The 27,623-nt window shown below is 35.1% G+C and overlaps 2 protein-coding genes across 3 annotated transcripts; one reads left to right on the forward strand and one right to left on the reverse strand.

Moving 5' to 3' along the window:
• Window positions 1–6,336: 6,336 nt before the first annotated feature.
• On the forward strand, window positions 6,337–12,237 carry LOC132039267 (histidine kinase CKI1-like). Its single transcript, XM_059429792.1, has 7 exons — window positions 6,337–6,390; window positions 6,502–6,582; window positions 7,533–7,911; window positions 8,941–9,533; window positions 10,069–10,080; window positions 10,511–11,584; window positions 12,025–12,237. Exons 1-7 carry the CDS (start codon window positions 6,337–6,339, stop codon window positions 12,235–12,237), a joined length of 2,406 nt encoding a protein of 801 aa, XP_059285775.1.
• A 1,075-nt stretch (window positions 12,238–13,312) lies between these two features.
• Window positions 13,313–26,226, reverse strand: LOC132040790 (PH, RCC1 and FYVE domains-containing protein 1). Of its 2 annotated transcripts, XM_059431462.1 has the most exons (9): window positions 25,454–26,226; window positions 22,235–22,321; window positions 20,869–20,958; window positions 19,407–19,487; window positions 19,061–19,255; window positions 16,803–18,932; window positions 15,178–15,324; window positions 14,658–15,031; window positions 13,313–14,110 (listed from the first exon to the last, which is right to left on the reverse strand). In XM_059431462.1, the coding sequence occupies exons 1-9, from the start codon at window positions 25,523–25,525 to the stop codon at window positions 13,978–13,980; spliced, it is 3,309 nt and encodes a 1,102-aa protein (XP_059287445.1). In that variant the 5' UTR covers window positions 25,526–26,226; the 3' UTR covers window positions 13,313–13,977. The 2 variants fall into 2 exon arrangements, with proteins under 2 accessions (XP_059287445.1, XP_059287446.1); XM_059431463.1 differs by lacking the exon at window positions 19,407–19,487.
• Window positions 26,227–27,623: the final 1,397 nt, after the last annotated feature.

Genomic DNA, 27,623 nt, shown 5'->3' on the forward strand with positions numbered 1-27,623 from the left:
GGAAAAAAGTGAGTATATTAATCAATAATTCACTATATAAAGATATTTTTTTTTTTTAAAAAAAAAACTATCTCAATTAAGCTGGAAAAAAAAATGAAAGTAGTCAAGGTTGAAGTAAAGACCTCTCAAGGTGGAAAATGATTTACCACCGAGTTACTACTCATTAAAAATGAAGATAAATGTCAAATTAAGCATTGGACCTAACTCACACTCCAAAAGCTAGCTCAAAGGGAGGAGGATTATCTAAGACTTATAAGGAGCACAAGAATCTCGTCCATCACCGATGTGCTATATTCCTTCACCCCCCCCCCCCCCCCCACACACACACATTCACGTTCAAATCCAGACATCCTTTCTTTTTATTCAGGGCCCATTGTCCGGTCTGGAGCGTGCACACTCATGGACGAGGGGCATTTCCCCCTAATCGGTCTGGGACCTGTCAATTGGTCCGAGGGCATTATGGCCCCCTCTTTTTCCATTCTTTTGTGCGGATTGCCCTTCAAAAGCACTGGTCTTTAATTTTTGCCTCTCAAATTCGTGGTCTTTAATTTTTGCCCTTCGCCTAATACCCCAAGGTTTTGAGTTCGAACCCTAGATCAGTAAAAAAAAAAAAAAAAAAGAAATCTCGCAAGGCATTTGCAAGGCAGAGTTTTGCATGCAAAACTCTCCCTGCAGGTAGCGTTTGCAAAACTCTACCTCACATGCAAAACTCTGCCCACATGTAGAGTTTTGCACTCAGGTATAAGGCAAAACTCTGACTTAAGGAAGAGTTTTGGCATGCCTGAAGGCAACACTCTACCTTAAGGTAGAGTTTGCTTCAAAACTCTACCTGATCCCGATCAGATAGAGTTTGACTGCAACCTCTACCTTCAGGTAGATAATTTCAAACTCTGCTTGAAGGTAGCAAAATTCTGTCTTGCGAATCGAAACTTTACCTTGCGAATTTTTTTAAAATTTTTTACTGAGCGGGGATTCGAACCCAAAACTAAGGGGTTCTAACGAAGGGCAAAAATTAAAAACCACTAATTTAATCGTTAAAAATGAAAGACCACCCCAAAATAAGGGCATTTCTGCGAATTGCCTCTCTGTTTCCTGGGCTCACATCAGATCAGGCCTAGGCCTGGCTCTATATTCCTTCAATAAAACTTACAGAAATAACTACCTTATTATAGGTTCTTACCATTTGTAGTTACCCTTTTCAATATTACATTATGTAGCTATCATTTCATTAGTTTATGTATTTGGACGCGTGTATTTGAAGGTCTTCAAATACATAACTAACCTGTAAACAATAACCAGATCCCTTAAATTTAGGCATTAACGGTGGTGTTTATGAATAGACAGAATAATATCTTTTTTTAATATCTTTCTCTCTTCCCTTCTTTTGGTAAGGTAAATTTTGTTCCATAATTTTAGCTTCCATTTCTTTCTCCAACCATGATTTTCCTTCTCTCTTCCCTTCTTTTTGTAACTAAATTCAAAATTCAAAAACATTGATAATAGAATGAAACACAAAAACAGAGACTACGATCATTGACGAGGCCAAAGTGCATAGGAAAATTCGCTCGTACTCTGTTAAATTCTAGTATAGTTTAAGATATCGTCCCACAGAGATTGAAACCACCTAGGCTACAGATGTGTATTGTCTTGGGTACTATTTGAGAGAATCAAATTGATGAAAGGAGAGGTTTTGAAATTATAAATTACTTAAAATAAAATAAACAACTTATTAGAAAATTTAAAAAGAAAAGTGATTGGAGTCGTTGAATCCACTTGGTACAATTGTAATAAAATCTCATTCTATTAAATTCCACAAAAGAATAGAAAAACTTATTTGACTTGATTTGTGTTATGAGGAATAAAGACCTCTTGCGATTAGCCCTTAAAATTACAAAACTTATTTGAGTCAGTCCCTCCGCGAGAATTTAGGGCGAAAGAAATAAGATAGAGACCCCTCAAATCATTAAACTTATTTGAGTCAATCCCTCCGTGAGAATTAGGACCGAAAGAAATAAGATAACAATTTTAAACCAACAAAGTTATTTGAATTAATCCCTCCATGAGAATTAGGACTAAAAGAAATAATATTGGGATTTTTGAATCGATAAACTAGCTTGAATTAATCCCTCCGTGAGATTAGGAATAAAAGAAGCAAGATCAAAGATTTCAATATCAAGACATGAAAAAATTAAAGTAAAGAAAATATTATAACATCATACCAAGCCTTTTCAACTATCCCAACAAATAGAAACCACTCCATTAAGGAGTATGTAAGAAAGAAATTAAAAATAAAATACTACTCCTACAAATATTATAAAATAAAAAGAAGAGAAATAGAGCAAAGACTATTTCTTATGTCTTTCTCAAGATTGGATTATATATTTTCTAAGCAAAGTGATGCCTTTATTTATAGGAAATATAGTGTCTCCCCCTACGAATGCATTCCTTGAAGTAGTGCTCACATCCGTGACCTTACTTGACGGGTGTGAGTATAAAAGTGGCGGTCACACCCGTCGATTTCAACACTTGACGGGTGTGAGTATGAAAGTGATGGTCATACCCGTGGACTTCAACACTTGATGGGTGTGAGTATGAAAGTGGTGGTCACGCCCGTGAATTATACAACTTCTTTCTTGATGCCAACACTTGACGGGTGTGAAGATGAAAGTGGTGGTCACACCCGTGGATTTCAACACTTGACGGGTGTGAGTATGAAAGTGGCGGTCACACCCGTGGATTTTACAACTTCTCCCAATGCTATCTTTATGTAATTTCCACATGTGAAATTTCACGGTTGTGAACGTGAACTTGTGGTTGCACCCATGAAATATTTCCTTATCTCTTTGGCATTTGCTTATTTTTTATTCTTCCAAGATATTCTTTTTCCTGCAAGATTCTCTCAGAAAATATGCGAGAATAAGATATAAATATTCATGTTTTATTTTAAAACTTATTTTTTTATGTATAAAATTACATGAATAATTTACACCCATCAATCATTCAACAGGTAATTCGAAAAATACGTGATTTGTAACTTCAAAACACTTAAAAAACAATTGTATTTAAGTTTTTATTGAAAAATTCAAATACACAAATACATTCAAACATTCATAAACGAATTTAAATGATGACGTGTATTTGATTCGCAGTTCATCACTATTTCAAATACACAAATACATACAAACAAAATACGTCACTCATTGGTTCAAATACACAAAAACATGCAAACATATGCATCACTGGTTCAAATACACAAATACATAGAAACATTCATAAACGAATTTAAATGACTGTGTATTTTATTCGCAGTTGATCATTATTTCAAATACACAAATACATACAACAAAATACGTCACTGTTTCAAATACACCAGTACATAAAACATTCATATACAAAATTGAATGTATGTGTATTCGATAAGCAGTCAATCACTGGTTCAAATACACAAAAACATGCAAACATATGCATCACTAGTTCAAATACACAAATTACATACATATTAATTAATGAAAACAAAAATAATTAAGAGTTTAGGGTTTAGTGGAAAAGAAGAAGTTAACAATGATAGTCGTTGTTGAGAAGAAGTTAGGGTTTAGAATTTAGTGGAAGAAGGAAAAGGAACATGATTGAAGAAGGAAAGGGAAGTTAAAATTAAGGAACCAATTTTAATAATAGTCAATGCGCATTATTAAGGGATTTGTTTAACCATGTATGTGTATAGTTACTGATATAGCTATGGATGGTAAATTAGAAAAGTAAATTAGTTACTAAATGTAAATAACTAAAGGGGTAGTTATTATCAATAAATAGGTTTTATAAGAAGTTACATCAAGTAATTATTTGCAAGGTGAAGTGGGACAGATTATGCAGGTTGAACATCGAGCAGGTGTAAAACATGGAATTACACACACACAACTGCCATCTCTAGATCAAAAATATGAAATTGATTAGTTAACAGTATTTCATTATTATCTCTCATTTGTTTCCAATAAGTTTGGCATATTAATTCTAATATTATTTACTCGTTTGTATTATCTATGGCTTATCTTAAACTTCATCTTATATGTTTTTTTATTTATAAAAAGCGTGTCTTCATCTCCCGAACGGGTGAGGTACATGTCACTAAAAGAACAACTAAATTAAACACTACCAACGTCTTAATCTTATTATTATTACTAGCTATTCTTTATTCACACATGATAACAAGATAAACATGAAATTAGATAAAAGAATATAATATACGAAAAAGGGTAGTATTTAAAGCAAAATTTCTCCAATATAAAATCAAATGCATGTAGTGTATTATATTCAAATTCAAATTTTAATATGATTAAAAAACTGAAAAGGGTCAAATGTACCCCTGTACTATCAGAAAAGAATCAAATATACCTCTCGTTATACTTTCGGGGCCAAATATACCCCTCTCATCTTATTTTGCCGCAAATTTGCCCTTAGTTTCTTGAACAGGGTTTACCTTTTCACCACACCCATACTCAGATAAAATTGGTCGGTTGGGAAATGAAATAGAGATTTCAAGACGAGTAGGGTGGGTTGATTCCCTTAGAACTCGAGACTTTATAAAGTGATTTATGTCTTTACTAAACTGTTAGTTAAATGATACAACTTCTGAAATCAATTTTATCACTAACTATAGTAAATAGATGTAGTTTAATGTAAATACAAGATATATGCTATTTTTTTTTTATTTTTTTTGGCTTAATGCATATGCGCCCCTAAACTTGTCCCTTTTTTCCATGTTGGCGCCTGAAGTAAGCGTTGTTCCTACTGAATCTCTGAACTCGCCCCCAAGTATGTCCATCAAACCCCCTAGATTTGATCATACTTCTCTAGCATTTATTGTTATATTATCATATTACATGAAGTTCAGTTAAATAAAACTATTAGAAAGGAAATGAAACGAAATAAGAATTTTCCTAAAAAAAAATCAGAAATTAAAAAGTTGAGAGAAAAGAAAAATAGAATTTGAATAAATAATTAGATGTTAATATGTTGTATACTCATTCAATATCATGTATTTATTACAAAACTTATAATATTCAGCTCAATAAACTAGCAATTGTTGATTTCTTCTTTCTTGAAGGCACGAAGCTGATGAGTATCGACTAGAAGCAAAACATTTTGAAGATTTGCAACTACACCTCTTTGGATGAGTGTTTTCTGATTTTTATTAGAAGCAGAAATTACATTGGAGAAATAAAGGTGGAGTACTATTTTAGACATATGTTAAGTTATTCTTTAGTTCATGGATGTGTCGGTTTCTGCTGGTTCTACCCTTCCACTACCAGCTTAATCAAGAGCAACTCTTTTTTCCCTCTCAATTGCTGCTAATCTTAGCTAAAAGATAGCATAATTAAATTAGAATATATATCAGCATGTTGCTACACTGAATATGGAATACTATGTAAGCCGAATTGTGTTTGATAGACACACTTGAGGATGAGTTCAGAAGTTCAATAGGAACAACACTTAGTTGAGATGCCAAAATAGAAAAAAAGAGCAAGTTTAGGGGGCCGCATATGCATTAAGCATTTTTTTTTTCGTACTTCATATTCCTTTACTTAAATAGCGAATTCCCAGTGCCCTTCTTATTATTTTTCTTTCCCTTTGTGTCTTCTTGGCTTACTTTTGGGTGTGGGACCAAAATAATTTTGCATTTACTGAAAAGGAAAAGAAATATCTTTGGCATTTAATGAAATATCTTTGCTTTTATTTTATTTTATTTTATTCCTTTTTTTTTTCTCGTCACCTTTTCCGTTACCTCTAATGCCTCTCCTTTGATTACCAAAGTTATATTCAATAAAATCTTCTTAAAAAACATGAGCTTCTGAAAAATACTAATGTAAAATGGATAACAATAAAGGAAGTGTCCATTTGTATCCATTCTTGTATATTTTACCTTTTAAAAAGCTCTTTCTTGGTTGTCTTTGCCATATAGTGTATGATAATAAAGCCATGGAAGCAAACAAGTAGAGGTAAGCTGTATTTGGTACACATGATCGTGCCTACAAATATATATATAACGGTATATATACTGGACCATATTTTACACACACTCGATTGATTCCATTGGATCTTTCTATTTCCCAAAATGACAAAGTATCGATAGCTACATTTAAATTACCCCAGTATTTTTGCCTCTCGCTGGTGAATTTATGCATGCATTAATCTATCATGTTGAAGCTTATTAAAATCAATTCATTCATGAAATTGTCACCTAGCTCCAATTTTTGAATTTATTAATTGCTTTGACTTGCATTATCACTATTGTTAATTTTTTTAATCATCAGAAGATAATACACACTCATATCATTCACCATGAAGCAACGCACATTTAAAGTACCAAGGCCTGTTTGTTTCTGTTTAGTTCTGGTAAGTTTTCTAATGCTCAAATATTTACTGGTCAATTTAATATTTAACAAAAAAAATATCTAATTAGCTGACTAATGTTTTTTTCTTGAATATAATATTTGTCACATGCAGTCATTCACAATGCTATTGGTACCTGCTCTATTGATACCTTTTTGGGTCAATAAGGTCAGAATTATTGAAGGCCGGATTAAGGTGCTGCCTCACATTTATTTATATTTCTTTTACTCTGTTAGTGCATACAACTTAAATGAAAACACAAGAATAATAAGAATTGCATCAAAGAGTGTAACATTACAGTGAATGCAGTAGGATGAAAACTATGGGAGACCAGAGTTCATATCATATTGTTATTGTATACTAAACAGTTTAAGTTTTGTACATATAGTCTCTAAGCCATCTGGATGGTTATATTGTTGGCGTATAACTACACACAACTTTTCAAAACAAGCTTAACGTGCATGATAACCTGGAAATAATATAGAGTAATAACTTGTTAAACCCCACTAAATTGCACCGAATTAACAATAACAAAATTCTTTACACTACCAGCTATGGGTGTCAAATGAGCGGATTGGACAAGATTTGGGCGGGTTGAGCTAGATTTCAGCAGATCAAAATGGACTTAGTTAATAAATCGGAGGACCTGCCCAAAAGTTACTTGGACGGAAATGGGCTGAAATGTGTGTCATAACCAACCAGACCAATTGTTACTTACTCTCCCTCCGTCCCAATTTACGTGATATAGTTTGACTCGGCAAGAAAGAAAGGAAGATTTTTGAAACGTGTGATCTAAAAAAAGTCATAGATATTTGTGTGGTTGTAAATCATTTCATTAAGGGTAAAATGGTAAGTTTTAAGTTTAATTATTTCTAAATATAGAAATGTATCATTCTTTTTGGGACAGACTAAAAAGGAAAGTATATCACATAAATTGGGATAGAGGGAGTATAAGTTTTAAGTTCTTTGTTTGTTCTTTTATAACTTTTTAAGTACCTAATAAAACTGAAAAAAATTCACATTAAACAAAAAAACTTTTTTTGGAAATATTTTGAGAAGGTTTCAATGGGTTAAGTTGGGCTACAAAAGGTAAAAATTCTTTTACATTGACAACATATATAATCAATGTATGGTTTAATTTTCAGGTGCATGCATCAGCCAATGTAAAAGATGTTGTTCTACAAAGCCATTTTCACAAGAACATTAAATTTGGATTCATGTTAATCATCTTAATGATGGTTGCATTGGCTGTTTCAATATTCACTTTTGTGATACTAACAATACGATCTGGAAGAAGGGAAATGTATTTGTGTTCCGCACTTATTAAGCAAATGGAAGCAACTCATCAAGCTGAAAGGACGAGTACGGACCAAAGCACTGCATTTGGTGATGCAAATCATGATGTTAGAGGTTCTCTTGCTGGAATCACTGGATTAATTTGGATGTGTCGCGCTCATGCTTCGCCTGGATCCAAATTGGTGGAGTATTTGAATCATATGGAATCTCGCGTGGACAGTCTTTTAGGTAATATCGTTGTTAGTTAATTAACTCTCCGTGATCAATCGGATTTAACTTATATACTGATGGAAACAGTCTCTTGCAGAAATGCAGGGTAAGACTGCGTACAATAGATCCTTGTGGTTTGATCATTCCCCGGATCCCGCGCATAGCGGAAGCTTAGTGCACCGGGCTGCCCTCTTACTTAAAGGTCTTTTGAGATATATCTTAACATGTTTCTGCAAAACTTGCCTTATTTTCTACGTTACCTAGCATATAGAAGGGGAAAAAAAGGGCAGCCGGTGCACAAAGCATCCCGCATTTGCAGGTCCGGGGAAAGGCTGCACCCCAAGGGGTGTGATGTAGACAACTCACCCTAATGTAAGCATTAGTGGCTGCTTCCACGGCTCGAACCCTTGACCTAAGGTCAGACGGAGACAACTTTACCGTTGCGCGAAGACACTATCATATAGAGTTTTGTATAAATGATCTTTAGATTATTGTTGTAGTTAACTCTTTGAGATAATCTAATATAGGTTACTTTGTAACACCAAGACTTACAGTCTAGTAATATCGGTGAGAATCTCGCACACAATACGTGTTGGTTCAATTCTCAATGTCCCCTTCCCTTTCCGTCCTCATCCCCTTACATAGAAAAAACTTAAATAAAATCTAGCACACTTTTGGAATTGGAGGGTTGAAGTGCATTTGAATTGTTGCTAGGGTAGTTAAATTGTCATTACGTATGTGTATTATGTATGCATATAGAAGCGGATTCCAGATTTAGGATCAGTCTGCTCGGGTAGATATGGTTTATCTTTTTTGTGTGTATATCTGTGTGTGTGTTTTTGAATAAGTTTATTTCACACATACGTATATATGATCGAAGCTGTTGTGTATATGGCTGCGCGAGCACGAACGTATAGCCCTTCTGCCATGCATATAGAGGTTTCCTTTATAATCCTTAATGATATATTCTTGACCTGCTCTAACTGCAGTAACTAGTTCATAAATGAAGCGTATATAATTTCGAAGTTATGAACTTTTTTTCTTCAGCCTTATTAAATAAAATTCTTGACGAAAGCAAGATCAAAGAAGGAAAGAAGCAACTTGTGGAAGAAGAATTCAAGATGGATGAGCTACTAGAAGATATTGTCTACCCCCTTTACACTAATGGAGTGATGAAGAATGTCGACGTGATACTAGATCCATGTGATGGTTCTGTCGCAAGATTCTCTCGTGTTAAAGGAGATAAGATACAATTACAACGGATCTTGAATAACTTGTTACAAAATGCAGATAAGTTCACCTCAGAGGGGCACATTACTCTTCGTGCTTGGGCTCGAAAACCTAGTTTTGATCAAAGTTCCAATCTTACTCCGAACACAAGTAATACTAGTACTGGTTGTATGTCATGTTTACGTTTACAGAGCGATGAAGCTTCTGTAGAACTGCGAGTCCTGAATAAAGTTCAGCAAGATCCCAAATGTGTAGAGTTCATATTCGAGGTGGATGATACGGGGAAAGGAATTCCTAAAGAGAAACAGAAATCAGTTTTTGAGAATTATGTTCAAGTGAATGATCAAACAACTTCTGTTCATGGATCACAAGCAGGCACTGGCTTAGGTCTCGGGATAACTCAGTCGCTGGTACGTGCATCTTTTAGAAGCAGTGTGTTCTGCTCTTTATAAATGTGCCAATTTCACACACACACACAACTACAAAAATAAATGGAATTAGCTATGAATTTCGTCGCTAATCCGTTGATAAATTGCTCATAGCTAACAAATTTTTTTGATAATCCATCGCTGAATAGGATCAGTGACAAATTTTCTGTTTAGTTACAAAATTTGTCCGTAGCTAAATAGGTGTTGAGTCTTAGTCTAGAATAGTCTAGAACCGAAACTGTCTATATGTGCATTCTATACGTGGGGTCAATCATATTAATGACCCTCTAGTTTTATAGATTCTGTAAAAAGCCTGCAAATCTATTATTGTTTCCTTCTTCTATTTTTCCGTGTCAATCATCTAAGTGATATTTCACATTGACTCATCTAGCCCCATCCAGTAGTTATAATCATTAAGCCATAACAGTTCTTTTACATATTTTCCAAAGGAAAATGGATATTGAGAAGCATTGTACTTCTCAACATTGTCTAAATCTATGTTGCTCTGGCTCTTCAGAAATCTCCTTGGGTGCGTCCCGGATCCTCCAAAAGTAGTGAATTGAGGATTCAACACCGTTGCATCAGCAATTTTGGAAAGTCCGTGCAAGATAGCACTTTAGCTAGTAGTTGTTTATTAAATGTGCTGCTTCGGAAAATAAACACAGCATCAGCAATTTTGGAAAGTCCGAGCAAGATAGCACTCTAGCTAGTAGTTGTTTATTAAATGTGCTGCTTCGGAAAATAAACACAAAGAGTGATGATAAAAATAGAACAATGTTTACGGAATAAAGGTTAAAGAATTTTCCGGTTAACCCAGGGCCAATGGCAATTCAACTGTTTTTTTTAGCAGGTGCAATATTTCACTATGCCTGAACATCACATTTTGCTTCATAGAGAGTTTAATGAAGTTCTTACTTCATCTCTCATGTTACTTTCTTATTTTACGTTCATTTTTTCAGGTTCGGTTAATGGGAGGTGAAATAGGTATTGGCGACAAGGGCATTGGTGAAAAAGGCACTTGCTTTAGATTCAACATTTTCCTCATAGCATGTGATCAACCTCAAGCTCAAGATCATGAAGCAATTAGTGTTAATTATGCAAGAGAAGATGATTTGGAGTCCCAATTAGGAGGAGGTTATACATCTAGTGACTCCTATTATAGTATCACTAGCCATCAAAAACCAGAAAATTCCAATGTCATTCTTTTCATTAAGGAGGAAGAAAGATGTCGAGTTCTTCGTGGATTCATGATGAATATAATAGGCTTAAAGGTACATGTCATTAATCGACGCGGGAAGTTTTCTCAAACTCTGGAGAAGTTAAAAAGGAAAATAATCAACTTTGCATCATACAACTCCTCATCCTCAGGAAAATCGAAGGAAATTCCCCTAAGGGCTCTAGATGGAACAGATATTGATGATAGGGGCAGAGGACTTATAAGATTCATCTTGATTATAGTTGACACAAGTGTTGGACTAACTCGAGAAATAAGCCGTGCTATGGCTGAGTTCCGAAAGGACTTCCCTAAGAATGTGTCCCTTCGAGTTGTTTGGCTCGATAAACCAGGCGTAGACGAGGATAAGCTACCTTCAACTGACATAGTCATCGCAAAACCACTACATGGTTCTGATTTATATCGTGCCCTCGAATTTGTACCAGAGTTTAGAGATAAATTTTTACCACCAACCGTCACACAAGAAGAAATGGAGGATGAAACAACTTCAAGAATGAAGATACAACAGCCTCTGATGAATCCACCCTTAGAAGCGAAAAGACAGGATGTTTCTGTTGATGTTAACGGAAGTTCTAGTAATAACTTACCTTTAACAGGAAAGAAAATCTTGGTGGTTGAGGATGATAACATGTTACTTATGATTTGCCTAGTCGTGGTTTCTAAGCTTGGTGCAACCACTTACACATGCGGAAATGGTGAAGAAGCTCTAGATCTTGTTCGCAAAGGCCTTAGTGATCAACGAGATATAGGGCCATCCACTCCTTCACCACCATTTGATTATATTCTGATGGATTGTCAGGTAAGATTTTATGCGTATTCATTCTTCTAGTTGAAAACCATGTTGCTCGGATCCTCCAAAAACATTGTTGGACCCATATCAGATCCTCCAAAAATGCATAATATTTGGAGGATAAGACATAAGTGTGATGACACCTTGGGAGGATCCGAGAATATAGGTTGGACAAGAACAGTTGGGATCAATATTTTTATTGAATGTTCACAAAATGGCAAGTCCTAAATTTTTGTACTAAAAAAGAAAAGATTAATTGCTAAGAGCAATAGATTTTGAAGTAAGATAAACTTTTAAAGCATTGAGATTTCATTTGCATAAATTACTACTTTTGGAATTCCAACTAGTAGAGCTACTCATTTAAAATGTTGATTGCATAATGGTACTACTATTTATTTACATTATCAGTGTATATAACGCGTATCCTTCTTTGTGTCGTTGTTTGGCAGATGGCAGTGATGGATGGATTTGAAGCAACCAAATGCATCAGGGAAGAAGAGGCACATTATGGAATTCGAATTCCCATCATAGCTTTAACAGCACATACAAAGGAAGTGACAGACAAGATTTTTCAAGCTGGAATGGATTATTACATAGAAAAACCGATCAGTGATGCTAAGCTTCTGAAAGCCATAGATTATATCGAGCATAGAAACGTTTAAGAGTATAGAAGGTCTATTTCGTCGAGTTGTTATGTGAGACATGAACTAAGATTTCACATACTTTGTATGTTCTTTCTAAAGTTAAGTGTCTTGTTTTTACTCCTATGTAAACATTTTTGTGATATGTACAACATGAAATGCATACACAGAGATTTCACTTTTGAAATACACACACCAACATATCGGTATCTGCTTTGATTTGTTTTATTGTACTCCGTAGTTGTTACAAGAAGGCTTCTTCAATATTTATACCAATCAACAGATGCATGACATGTGTATGCTCATTGAATTTTATCACTCAACCGTAGTTAATTATATATATTCATACCTCATTCACTAAACCATGACGAGTTAATATGCTCTGACGGGTGCAGATAAGTATTTACCCTTCGCGATTCTTGTTATTTCTTACCTGCCTACACCATGCCACTCAATCTTTTTTCTTTTTAATAATGGTGGTGTTCACACACATCTCGACTATTCCACCATGCCAGTTAAGCACTCTTTCTTAGTTTCTTTTTTATCAACTGCTTTCAATATTATGGATTTCTGGATTAATGAGCAAAAAATTAAAGATTCTGGTTTAGATCCTTTTATTTCTTTACTTTGTGTCTTGAGATGTCTATGATTTTCCTATCCTTCTTTTCGTGATTGAGATGCAAGAAAAATTTATGTGAATACTCTTAATTATATGTTGTGGTTCCTTATGATCATAGGCTTATTAAATTTGCACCTTTTTGCTGCAGATTTTCTGATTCAAGTTTTCGTGCAATATATAACTCAATCACTTATTATAGCCCATGACAACTAATGAAGACTTAATGACTGAAATCTGAATGATTAAGATTAAGACCTTCATTAAGTGCAAATCTAAATTGGCCTGACTAGTGAATTTCAGAGACCGGATGGTCAAACAAAAAAACGTTATGGCAGTGGGTTGTATATCAGAGTCTTAATTGACAAATAGTAAGTTAAAACTAAAAAGTAACAAGTTTTGCATTCCAGAATAAGAGGTGAGCTTTGAATTCCACAAAGGTAAATGTGGCCTGTTTGCTACGAGTTTTGTGCACTTTCGTCATAGAATATATAGTTAAAATTAAATTTTTAAATTTCAATATCATAATTCTAAAAGTGAACATAGAAAGAGTAGGGATTTCAAAGAACCGTTTACATCTAAAAGGGAATACAAAAGGAGTATGGATTTGAAATCCAAATATGCATTAACTTGGGAAAAATTTACAAGGAAGCATCTCCCAACAAGGGCAATCAACCTACTAAAACTACATCTCTATTCCCCACACATCAATTAGGGAGGGGAAAATCAAATAGAGAGGTCAAGCCATATGAATAATGGAAAGCCCCCAATGCTTTGGTTTAGGAGTAAAAGCGCAACACGTGATGTGTGGGTTGTTAGGCGCATGTCACAGATTTGAATCCTGCCGCAGACAAAAGCCTGGTATGTAAGTGGACAATGATAAGAGGAGCAGACTATTATCTACCGAGTTTCGAACTGTCCGCCACTAGTCCTCAGGGATCTCGGTTATCAAAAAATAAAACTAGCAAAGACTTACAAGCAAACATGTAATTCCTAGTTCTTCTATGCCAACCCTTGATTCCTCCCTACAAATTTGTGAAAACTAAACCTATATGATTAACATGATGTTCACTGTGAGGCATGAAGTTGAGTTAAGACCAAAAAAGAAAAAGGAAAACTCATGTACAAATAGTAAAGTGCACGTCTCAATGTGCTAAATCCACACTTGCAGTGCCAATACTTGCCTTGTCGACCACACGTACATTGTAAAGCTCATAAACTCTGGCACGGTTCTCTGCCCACCATTGTTCTGCCTGTTTTTCGCTAAACCGCTTCCGACTGCAAGTTTTGACATACATTAGCCTTGATTCCATCCAAAAACAATAATTATATGATTTCATTGTATAATTATTGTATAGTGAAGTTTTGGAAATCTTGACAAGTAAAAAGAGGTCTATATCACAAACAGCAAATAAGCATAAATTTAATAGGCGACTCCGGGATGACTGGAAGAGATCAAAGCACGAGCAAGATCTCGTTCACATGCTCAAACATGTTTTCCTTTAATGTACGCATAGAAGACAAAGAGAAGTTGGCAGCTGATAGTCAGCAGCCAGAACACTACTAAAAAAAAAAAAAAAAGAGGAATTAGCGACGGACAAATCCTGTAGCTAAACAGCAAAATCCGTCACTAATCCTATTTAGCGACAGATTATCAAAAAATTATGTAAGCAACGAGCAATTTAGCAACAGATTAGCAACGAAGTTCGTAGTTTATTTCATTTTTTTGGGTGGTGGATAGAGTAATAACAGGAGATCATTACTAGAAGAATAATGCAGAAAGGCGGAAAGTCGAACACTCTAACGATTTAAGTTGACTGTTTACCTGAAGCGAACCCTTTTAAGATCTTTGACGCCTCCAGGTAGGGAGGTAAGAGTAATATATACACCTGGCTCATCTTGCTCAACCCATTCACTCTCATTACGAGAATCGCATTCTTTAGCTCTGCTCCCAGTTTTTGTTGGTGCCTCTTGATTCCCTTGTCTACTGTGAACAACACTGCGATTACTGCCATTGCTTGATCCATTATAAAGCAACTGGCTGTTAGATATACTTGACTCCAATTCTTGATGAGTAAGTTGACTGTGAACTTGGTCAACACAGCTGTTAGGTATATCACCGGATGTAATATTGGATTCGGAGGAAGCTGATTTAGGAGATTTGATGTTTCGGGCAGGACCTACAGCCATTTCCTTCAGCTATAAAAAATAAAGACCACAGTACAGAATATCAGGACAAGAAACTAACGAAACTGAAACATGAACAGCAGCACAAAATTGTTCATACATATGCACAACTTTGACACAACATAAAAGTCTAATGGTAAAAATGAGTCTTAACTTACCTGAGAAGTAAGTGACTTGATCACTTCTTTTGCTGCTTTGCTCTTGGCAGTCTCCTCTCCCGCAATTGCTATTGCCTCCTTCAGCTGCTTACTAGTTCTTTCCAGTTCTACCTCTTGAAGTTGAGCTTTGTGTGTAAGAGTTTCCACCTATGATAAAGATGGTCAAGTGCTAAAAAGGGAAAAAAATATATAGTAGCTTCACGAGTTGGGGTAGACTTGCATTTTTTACTGTAACCAATTGCATTTCATATGAAGATAAAGCCTCGCAATTTACACAGACAGCCTATTCATTCCTCCGGACAAAACAAAAAGCAAAAAGGAAAGAGAAAAGCAGAAAAGTAGTTAGAGGAATCTTTTTAATAAAGAATTACCGAATTTGGGATAAAACAGATGGGTAATATTCCTATTTCAAATGACGTGTCTGAGAAATCATCTAGTATCTTAATGCAGGATGTTGCACCCATCTTCAATTCCCCCAAATAGGCGTAAGAAAAAATGTACCCCAAACAAATTAATAATTTTGATTATATAGTTATTAGGCATAGCTGAAAACATGCAACTCAACAATCCTTCACCGCTATTGGCATTATCAAAGACAGCTACTTGCCAAGTACACAGATCTTGAGTATGGCATTCATTCTACCATAAGACTGTAAGAAGCTTCTATGACAGATTCATTTTCCTCGATGACATAAAATTTGCAGAATAACAGCCTCTGTACCTTCACAAGGTAGGGGTAAGGTATGCGTACACACCACCCTCTCCAGACCTCAATTGTGGGCTTACACTGGGTATATTGTTGTTGCCATAAAATCTGCAGAATAGTGTCTATGGGGTGATACCGGTTCTAAAAAGCATAGACCTAGAGTTGGACAAGGAACAAGAAACACACAGTAGTACCATTCTTTTCCCTAAAATAGTATTAAATAAAATAAATTCACAGCATGCTATTTGACATTCTATTGCAAATACTCCGAATTATTTTCTAGATGGAGTAAAAATCAGATTGATTGCCTGTCCTTTAGAGTAGATTTTGGGCAGTTCAGATGTATTCAGATATATTACAAAACAGCAACCAGAGTACATGACGACAGTACCTCCACCAGGAACCCAAAGTAGTGTCCTTGAAGTGGGAAAATAATTGAAATCTCAGTACAAGATACATAGTACAGATAATAGATATGATTGCACTATCACCTTATCAATACTTTTATTACTTATCTGGTCAAATTAATATTTTACTTGTTTATGCACTTGGATAAGTTTTTCACCCTAAACAAAAAGATCAGGTGTAAATTGCCTCTGTTAATCATCAAGTACTTAACTGTGTTATACACACCATTGAGTGTCTAAAAGCCCAATGATACTTTTCTTAACCAACATCTTGCATTTTGGACACATCGTAGCATTAAAAGTTGGCACAAACATTAAACTCATACACAGCTTATATCTCGGTTTTCCAACCACCAACTAGGTAATGCAGCTTAATATTTTTCACGAGACTAGATACACTTTGGTACTTTTTATTTTTGACAGGCCAAATCAGTAAACAAGTATAAAAACATATAGAGAAGTGAAGAAGCTTCATCAGAAGGAGATGGCTGCATAGTAGATAAATAACGTACCTGTGCTCTTAATTTAGCAACCTCTTGACTAAGACTTTCGTTTGTCCTTTTAGCATCATCCACAACAATCCTTGGAGATGTAAGTCCACCCAGTGTCGGAGTTGGAGTAGTAGAACGAGGTGGACTGGGCCGTCTAGATGTTGGTGATGTTGCTCGAGAAACAATCCTTGAACCGGGAACTGAAGCAGAGAAGAACTTCTTGGACGAGGCAAACACTTGATTTGATTTGGAGCTATTGAGAGCTCCCAATTGCGAGGTACTACTGGGAATAGGTGACACACGACTGCTGTTGAATTCAAACTTTTTCTTCTGTTTGGAAGAGCGGGTTTCAACTTGTTTGAAGGATTCCATCGAAGAAAATCTAGTAAGATGAGGTCGAGACTTTATATCCAACTTAGTACTTTTGTCTATGGCATCAGTTAACCCCTGGTTCAGGCTTCCTCTTCGACTCATGGAAGCCTCAGATGAAGCATCGGTTTCAATAGCTTTTCTCAATTTATTACAACAATTATCACAGACACGATAAGGTTTATTGGGATTTGGTGCCATTGATGTCCTCAGTGATTTCTTGCTGCTACATGAATGACAAAAGACAAGACCACAGTTATAACAGTTGTGGCGCTTCCTTTTAAAATTAAAAGGAAGACGGCAGCCAGAACACATGGATTGGTCAACCCCTGACGCCCATTTATGAAGGCAAATAGCTGCAGTAAAATTAGTGCCACACGCAATACTTTTGACTTGCTTGTCTTTTAAAGCTTCCACTAAGGTGGGAGAATTTCTGTCATCTGTATTACCATGACCCAATCTTCCATTTGCTCCCTTTCCCCATGTGTAAACTTCAGTTCGGGAAGTCAATACAGCAACATGGTACGCACCACATGCTATCTCCTCCACAAAGCTCTTTGAAATTTTTCCTTCAACACGACAAGGAAGCTTCCCATCAGCTTGAGGATGACCTAATTGGCCATATACAGGACTTCCCATTGTATATACATGACCTGAAGTGGTTAGAGCAACTGTCAAGCTGTGTCCACAAGTAACCTGGCAAAAGTTGGGTTCAACAAGAGCTGCAACACAAGTAGGAACAAGTTTTGACTCCTTGTCACCGTGCCCAAGTCGACCTTTATCACCATCTCCCCAAGTAAAAAGTTTCCCTGAAGAACAATTGCTTGAACTAGAGTTTCCCACCATGACTTCAACGACTGCAGCAGTATGCCAAACCCCACAAGCTGCTCGAACTGTTCGGAGCCCCTTCAGAGATTCCACTTCCCTAGGTTTTGAAATACTCCTTCTATCTCCATGACCAAGAACTCCGAAAGTTCCATCCCCGAAAGTAAATAATTGGCCAGCAGAGGTCACAACAGCAGTATGCCAGGGACCACAGGAGATATAAGAAACATGTATGCCCTCTAAAGGTCCATTTACTCTTTTGGGGACCCAATGACTAACCTCATTCCCATGCCCAAGTAGACCAAAATCACCGGCACCCCAAGTGTACAATTCACCAGAAAGTGTTACAGCACAGGAATGATTTTCACCACAAGCAACAAGCTCAATGTTTATATGGCTGAGGGAATCTATAAGCTTTGGATGCAAAACATCAGAATCGACACCATGCCCAAGCCTGCCTCCTGATTCCTCACCCCAGGAGAAAATCTCACCCTGCTTTGTTACTAGTGCTGCGTGTTTTCCACTGCAAGCTAAATTTTGGACATCCAGTACAACTGCAGACTCTAAAGCTTTGGGTAATAAAGAATCTACTTTGACACCATTACAACTGTCAATCCTATGAGGTCCACCACCTAGGACACCATCACCAGTCCCTTCACCCCACATAAAAACATCTCCCAATGCATCACCATCATCATGACCAGAACCTTGACTTGATGAGCTAACAGCACTTGAAAGGCTTACTCTAAAGTTATCCATACCCACTGCCTTCATCTGACCATTAATGCCATCTGAACCTCCAGAAGATAAGGAATGAATAGAAGGACTAGCAGAATCTGAAGGGAAAAAGGCCTTGGGAGGTACAGCGTATAGAATTGCATCAGAAAAGGCCTTATTTACACCATTTTTAGGTGGGCTACCATATGGACTATGAAGGCGAAGTTGATCACCACCATCCTGATGGAAATACAGGATGTTATTCAACAACTAAGAGCAGAGTGAAATTATATATTTTCAACCTGAGTATTGACAAACATATAGTCTCATCTGCATATGCATAGTTAGGTGTGTGGGATGGAATGTACCTTCTGTGAACTATCACCACTACCAAAAGGAGAATGCAGAGGGGAGCTTCTCCGCGTATATGTTCTGGGACTAGTGGCACCAGAAGGAATTCCATCGCTCCTTGAATCTGTTCTCCATTTTCGCTGGTGCCCACGTGAAATTAAAGCCTTTAAACCACTAAACCATACCTCTGCTTCATCTTTATCTTTGCATATCTAAGACATAAGATTGAAGAGCAAGGTGAGAGAGTCGGTTGCTGTGACCAGTTTCAAATGACAATGGAATAAGATAGAATTGCATGAACTACATACAAAACTTTCCCTCTAAAAAGAAAAAAAAAACAGCTATTACTAATGAAACTCTTACCAAATCTAGTGATCTCTCATTATATATGAGAGAAAATGATTGGTACTCCTTCTCAGGTCGTGGGTGCCTTTGGAATATTGGCTGGAAAAGAGCAGAAGCAGTGCTTATTAATCAGATTTACCATTAAACACTTCATATAGGTGGTTACACGAGTCCGAAAACCATGTCCAATAAGAACTAGAAATTGCTAAATAAAAAAGAAAAAGACATTGACTCCAAATTCACATCATCAATGTATGTACCTATGTAAACAAGACAAAAGAAATCATTAATCAACTACATGGCGAACAAAATCAAACCAATGAGAGCTAGTTTAACATGGACTTTAACCAAGAGTGCTCATTTATGTAACACGACCACCTAGTTTCAACATGAAAACAAACATGCAAATTCAGCAATACTTCCTCAGAATGAGGTATATAACATTTGAAAAGAAATCAAGAGTGCAATTCTAGCATAGTTTTTGGTGCAACATGCAAGATGTAAAGGATGAAGACAGCATGCTAGAGTCCATTAGTTCTTTACAGGTTTATTGATCTTCCGCAAGGAAGCTTTTCTGTTTGTTTTTCAATAAGAGGTTCCCACATTATGTATCGGCAAGCACCATCGTAGTGCTTTCCTTTAGTATCAATAAAATTTTGTTTACCAGTCCAAGGGAAAAAAGAATATACATTATGTGTAGCCTATGTTTACTTATTGAGGACGCGGGTACACATATGGAAGAGATAGAGAAATGAAGACAAAACGATTATCATACATTTATTGATTAACCATGATATAAAAACAAAAATTCCTTTAGTAGAAGACGTTTGATCCCTATCCATCCTCCAATTTTTATTTTCTCTTAATTTTGTCTTTTAAAAGACAAAATATATTGACACAATCTTTCCAAAAGAAGATAAAGAAGCTATTCTTAGACACATTTGTGGACACTGACGACACAGTTCCATAACATTGATTAAAATTATGTATCAAATTTATCATTCAGGTTGCTTATCTGGCTAGATCTCACTAATTCAATGCAAATTGGTTTACAATCCTCTCCAAGTAACTCCTAGTCTATTACCTTCTTTCTTTCTGTTCACCAATGAAAAGAGAGAAGGGATTGCTTTGCCAAGCAACAGAATTACATTCACTGAAACAGAAGCTCATGGGCCAGGAAAAGATGCAAACTAATTGCAGAGCTTTGATGACTTATAAATTTATTTGTCATTGACTGTGGTTAACATCTGAAAGGTGAAAGCCACTAATACCCATATATTTAACCACACAAATCTCTAGTGAAATGAGTGAGCATACATAATAAGTCATCTGACCTTTCACCATATAAGTTCTTCGATCTCCATTTAAAACCACACAAAGAGATATACGAAGAAGGATAAATTTGTAGACTAGAATCTAATAAAAACATGTCAAAAAGTTTGTAGAAAGGAGATTAGCTACTTCAGCGGAGAAAACTTACAGTGCGCTGTCCCGATATTATTCTTGACACGTGACTTAGCTTAAGGTGCTTCTCCTCTTTACCTGAAAACCATATCAGAGCAGACTCATCCTGAAACATAATGACAAATTTCTTTTTAGACTCCAAGCATTACCTTCAATTAAGACTAAGTTCCAAGGAGAACAGTAGTTAAGTTAGCTGCGATACAGTGAAGCGATACATGGAAATTTTGGAGTAAATTCCTACCTCAATAATGAAAGGTAAATTGAAACAATCGATACACATACAGCAAGCTTGGGACTATTTTATGTCAATAACAGTTTATTTATAAGCAAAGTCATCAACAATGACAAATAAGGTAGTGGCCATCCCTCAAAGGCTCTAGGTTTAAACCCCAAAAAGTTAGAGACATGAGCTCAAATGTTGGCACTATTTGGGACAAGGAAACAAAGAACAAAATACCTGGAATGAAGTTCACGTGTGTATTTTAACAGCAGTACCACTTCACCATGGTTACATGATAGCATGGAATACGAACAAAGAACCTTGACATGGATACCTTTAATGAATGTTGTCTATCCACTGAGCATGAATGATCAATATTGAAGTTCTGGAATTCTCTATGATGTGATAAGGCAAGCATTTGAAAGAGAACTCAGACTTCCAATTTTTGGTGAACTCTAATTTTCTGATTTATTACCGTGAAACAGAGCTACTATTTTTGCTTCTTTTTAGCATATGGCGGTTGGGATACCATTTATTACTTTAAAATTAGCACAGAGATTGAAGGACCTACATTCCTTTATGTTTACTTTGCAAGTTTCACAATAAACATTCACTTTGTGGTATTATTTACATCATTTAAAGGATACTACTTCAGTCTGAGATACACGCATGCAAAAACTGAAGACAGAGTAACAAAAAGGAACAAATTGCAATCATGATAGTAAACATCTTTTACTTTTCTGTAAACATCTTTTACTACTAAATATTACCAGTCACTAATCAGAACTGAAACAAGTGTTGAGGATGAAATATCTACAATCCGACAACACACAGACTTCAACAGCGCTGTAAAATCAAGAAGAAAGATCGAGGGCAATGTCCTAAGTTGCTTCATTAAGATACCAAAGTCATGGTAAGCCTACACTTCCAACTTTGGAGGATGCGGATGTCCTCCTATAGGTGCTTCCTCACATCCAGTGCTACGTCCTGGAACCCTCAGTATGGAAAACTCTATCTCGATCTCACGAATAAATGATAGGGATTCTTGTAAAAACGTCTAGATGCGGGTCTCACCAAACAAATCTAAGTGCAGGATTTCAATGCTAAGAAAAGCAAAAGAAATGTAAGAAAAAAGTAAGGAAAAGAAAGAAATGAAGCTTACATTTGCCAGCCGAAAGGGACAAAACTTTGGCTTTCCCCTTCTTCCATACTTCAGTAAACATGCCCCCTTTTTTAGAGCGGTTATTGCCTGAGACAAATCAAATGATAGGAACTTGAAGCTAATATAGGACATTAAACTCATGCTACATATGCAAAGAGAGAAGAACTAAGATTAAAAAGCTCGCAAACAGTTAAGACTTCTGAACTAGGATAAGGAAGGAAATACAACAAGACAGATCTGAATGCCTCTTTCAACTATGCTTTTGTGCAAAACACCGTTAAGTAGTTCTCTAGAAAACCGTTTGGTTCTTTTATAGCACATAGTCCTGGCGAAAGTTACCTTACATAAAGTACTTCTGGATTTGTTTATGTAATCCACTACCAGCAGGTAACATATTGTTTCTCTTTACCTACTTCTCCCTGAGATCTCTAGCTTTAAGCTGAACATCTATCCAAAAGCAACAAAGTGTTATACAAGTAAAGACCCTACTTCGTCTTGATCTATATCTTAGTTCCTTTTCCACTTATTCTACTCCAAGCAATAGGAATATCATCATCTGAATCATTACCAAAGAAAATGACCTGAGAGAGAAATTGGGAAGCTAGAGGTGAAAAGTTGCTCCTTGAAGTTTTCAGTTGGAAAATAATCAAATAAATCTACATTTAGATAAGCATGTGATATTTATACAAATAGAAGAGAAGGAAGGAGCAGTACAGTGATCCATTACATGTAGTGAAGGAAGCATAGTATTGAGAACTGGTTGAACCAAGTCACTTATAAAAGTTAACCTTTTTAAAATTGTTAGATTACAACTAAAGTCATTGAATCATTTGAAACAAATAATTAAAGACCAAAGGACTACACTTCATTTAGGCAAAAGCCATTTAGTCTGCTTAAGATTTAAATGCCAGTAGAGAATTTAAAGAACCTCTAGAGTATGAGAAATCAAACTATTGAGGTTTGAATGAAATATGTCCAAATGGAGCGAAGTGAATATTAAGGATTCATATAGCGGGCCCAAACTAGTTTGTCACTAAGGTGTAGTTCTTATTTGTTGGTGTAGTAGTAGCTCCTTTCCTCTCCAACTTTGTGGATAAAATGAGCATTCTAGACCTAAGATTATCCCTAGCAATCAGCAAATCTTACAGGGTAAACCCAACATAATTTTATTCATTTGCTTCCATGTATAACAAGAAAATAGTCGCTATCTAAGACTCGATAGAATCTAACAGGCATTTGGTTATAGCTTTCAATTCTCCAAAAGCAATACTCGGCATAATTTTGCAGCAATCCTTCTATTATTTGTATTAACTATAATGTGTAATAAGAAAAGAAAAAAAAGTATTAACAAGCAATGATGAACCAAAAAACCGTGTATTAACAAGGACAAGAGCATCTGAAATGAAAAATACCCTTAAAGTCAGGCACCTCTTTAAAGTAAGGTGCATTATTAACAAAATCATTTTTTAACATTAAGAATCTGATAGATTATGGGTGTGTTTGGTATGGATCCAATTTTCTCATGTTTGGTTGGTCAAAATGTCGTGGAAAACATTCTCTAGGAAAACAAATTCCTTAAAAATGAGAAAATGACTTTCCTAATGAAAGTAAGGAAAACAAGTTCCATAAGTGACATTCCAAGTCCATTGTCTCCTTCTCACAGACCCAATGTCCCCTATCCCCACCCCTTGACCACCCTGCCACCCCGAACCCCCGCTCCCCACCCCATCCCACCCCCATAGTGTTTTGCTAGATTACATATAAATGCTCTTGGGATAATATCTTTTGCTAACCTACCAAACACTAGAAAGTAAGTAAGAAACCAACTTATTTTTGAAAAAAAAAACATTTTCTTTCATACCAAAACACCCTAAATGGTAAGAATTTCTACCAGTTATGAATTTAAAGTTTCCTTTCACCAAAACTGTGTGTGTAAACTAATTATTAAAATCAAATTCTTCGTTTTGGTGTCGCACAAATTCAGCTTTGGGAAATTACACAAACTGAATTAGACAAATTCTAGTTTCAATAGCGAGAGAAAACTTGCCAATGAAACAAAACTAATACTTGTTTAAATAACATCATTCACTAAGATTTCTATTTAACCAGTGGAAGCACAGGAGAACTTTCTTTGCTGATATTATTGGCAGTATTTGATACTGGGTCATTCATATCATTACTATACCTTCCCTATTCTTTGATTCTTCGTCCCCGCAGTAAATAAGAGAGAAAATCGAATTTAATTCTTCATTATTACAAAAACTTGACAAAAATAAAAAATAAAAAAATAGGAGGTTCTTCTTTAAAGGGGCAAGACATTACTGGAAACAAATCTTCTAAATCCAATAACTTCTTTTTAAGATTAAACATGCATATCCAGCTCAATACAAATAACCAGTATGACAATAAATGAATATTCAACAAACAATGCAGTAAATTATTCTCCATATAACAATGAATGAATAGGTTAAAAAAAAAAACCTGAATTATTACCGTTTTAGGAGTTTCATACTTAAACTATTGGGCGTTCACAGAAGCCCTGAACTACCATGAACTCATATAATAATAACCCCTGGAGGATTATGACATACTAAGTGAACATCACGCTCCAAAAGTACGTACAAAGAATTCCAAGTGGTAGTACACGTGGAAAAAAATTGAGTGAATGGGCTAAAAAAACCTATACTATCATCGTTTTGCGAGTATCATACCTAAACTATTGGGTGTCACAAAATAGTGATAGTTTAGGTGTGTTTTAACCTATTCACTCTATAACATTACCTAATCTGTAATTTTTGCTCAGCACTTAAAAAGATGAAGGGAGTTTCAATCAACATAAGTTGCCAGATATACTAATTATTAAAACCTTAAGGGCATCCTCCAATTTTATCAATGAAGAAATAGTAGAAACAACAACAACAACAACATACTCAGTGTAATCCCACAAAGTGGGGTCTGGGGAAAGTAGAATGTACGCAGACGTTTACCCCTACCTTAGAGGTAGAGAAGTTGTTTCATACAGACCCTCGGCTCGAGGAAAACAGTTCAAAGCAGTTCGGAAAAGGAAATAACGGCAATCAAGAAGCCATGGCAAAATATAATTGAAAGAGTGACAAAGCATTCTGAACAATAACTCCAACAAAATAGTACCATAAACAAAGTACAAGACATATAGTAGTAATAAGCAATATATTGCAAGAATGAGACAGTTATTTTTACCTGTTCAATATCCCTTTCAACTAGTCCACTAGCTCTATTAACATCTGAATTCATTCTACCAGTCATAAACATCAAAAAATTGCACTTCCAAATTTACTGCTAACACTAAACCATAATATCCAAAAAACCCATTTTTACCTCCAAATCTTTCCATTCATTCATCAAATTTCACCAAATCTTTCAACCCCAAAAATTCAATCTTTCCAAAACAGTTCACCAAATTCATCAATCCACCTCAAAACTAAAACTTTAAAGAACTGAACTACAGTAAATGCAACACCTTTTTAGGAATTTGTAATAGTAACAGTATAGTATTAAATGCTGAAAATCACAACCCCACAAAAAAAAAGATTGTAAATTTAAAATGGGGTTTTTGAGTATTGTAAATTTCAACAAGAAAAATGAAAAAGAAACAAACCCATACAGCTAAAAACTACAAATTTTGCCTCTTTTTTGGGAATTTGTAGTAACAGTATATTAAATGAGTAAACCCCACATTTCAACCCAAAAAAAAAAAAAAAAAAACTGTAAATATAAAATGGGTTTTTGGGTATTGTTAATTTCACTAAGAAAAATGAAAAAGAAAGAACCCCATATAGCTAAAAACTAAAATATTTTGCTTCTTTTTGAGAATTTGTAGTAACAGTATATTACAAAAAAAAAGATTGTAAATTTAAAATGGGTTTTTGGGTATTGTTAATTTCAACAAGAAAAATGAAAAAGAAAGAACCCCATATAGCTAAAAACTAAAATATTTTGCTTCTTTTTGAGAATTTGTAGTAACAGTATATTACAAAAAACACACACACATAGATTGTAAAGAGAGAAAGGAAAGGTTTAAAAGAGAAAGGTTTTTTTATGTTATGTAGAAAAAATAACTCAATTAAATTGTGTTTTTTTACCTGTTTCTATTGGGATTAATTTTTAACAAATAAAATGAAAAAGTAAGAACCCCAAATATGTGTGAATTTACAAAATTTTATCAAAAGTTTGTTTTTTTTTTTTTTTTTATTACTATTACTCCTTCTTGAAGAAAGTGGAAGAAATACGACAATGAGTGTTAAGGTTTACTGATTTTGATGATTTAGAGAGAGAAAGATTGATCAGGTAAAAAGTGAAGAAGTAGAATGTAGCTAGCTGCTATATTAGGGGAATCAGATTGATCTAATTGAAACACACACACACACATAGACAGTGTTGTTGCAGATGAGAGAGAAAGGAAAGGTACTGAAGAGAGAGAAAGGGAAAATCTAATCTTGTTAAAGAAAATGCGATTGTGTGGATTTTTATGTTATGTAGAAAAAATAACTCAATTAAATTGTGTTTTTCTACCTCTTTCTATTTTGGGATGGAAAAGTATTTTAAGTTTTTATTTTTAGTAGTAAATAGAATTCTATACTCGATCTCATAGATACCTATAGAGTTCTGCGGAAAGCAGTATTCGATGAAAAATATATATATGCGTATGTACGGCTTGGAGGGAGATCTTATGTGTGGTGAGAAAATATACTTTGGAAATAACCATGATTATATATATATATATATATATATATATATATATATATATTCCTATTTTATTTTTTCATTATTACTATTACTATTACTATAAGGCAAAGTCCGTCTTGCCTTATGGGGCATAATTTGTTATGCCTTAACTAAAATTTGTTAGATAACTAAACTATTTTAAAAAATTAAGCACGTAGTTTAAAAAATAACGGAAAGATTTTGAAATTTATGGTCAAAATTTTTTTATTTTATGCTTGTGTGTTGTAGAATCACCCCATAAGAAGTTAAATTAAATTCTTGATTGTTTGATCAAATTAATGGATGAAATTTGTTCTACTTGGTGTTAGGAAGCTTCCTTTGATTTGAATTTTTTTCCCAAATCAAATTCAAAAAAAAAAATCGAAAAAAAAAATGATTTTAATCTCTTGTCTTTGAAAGTTGCTTGTTTGGAGTTACTACTTGTTGCTTGGTTGGACAAAGTTTAAGCTAAGCACTAATTCTTATTACTACTCCTTTTTCCCAAATTTGGAGAAAACTATGAAGAACACTATGTCTTGCTTGTTATTTTTTTTGTCAAATTAATGGATGAACTTTGTTCACTTTCGTATTTTTTATTTCAAATCAAATTTTTAGTTGATTTTTTTTTTTCTTGAAGATGGATGAT

Source organism: Lycium ferocissimum, chromosome 12 (assembly GCF_029784015.1).
Source record: "Lycium ferocissimum isolate CSIRO_LF1 chromosome 12, AGI_CSIRO_Lferr_CH_V1, whole genome shotgun sequence".
Classification (NCBI taxonomy): Eukaryota; Viridiplantae; Streptophyta; class Magnoliopsida; order Solanales; family Solanaceae; genus Lycium; species Lycium ferocissimum.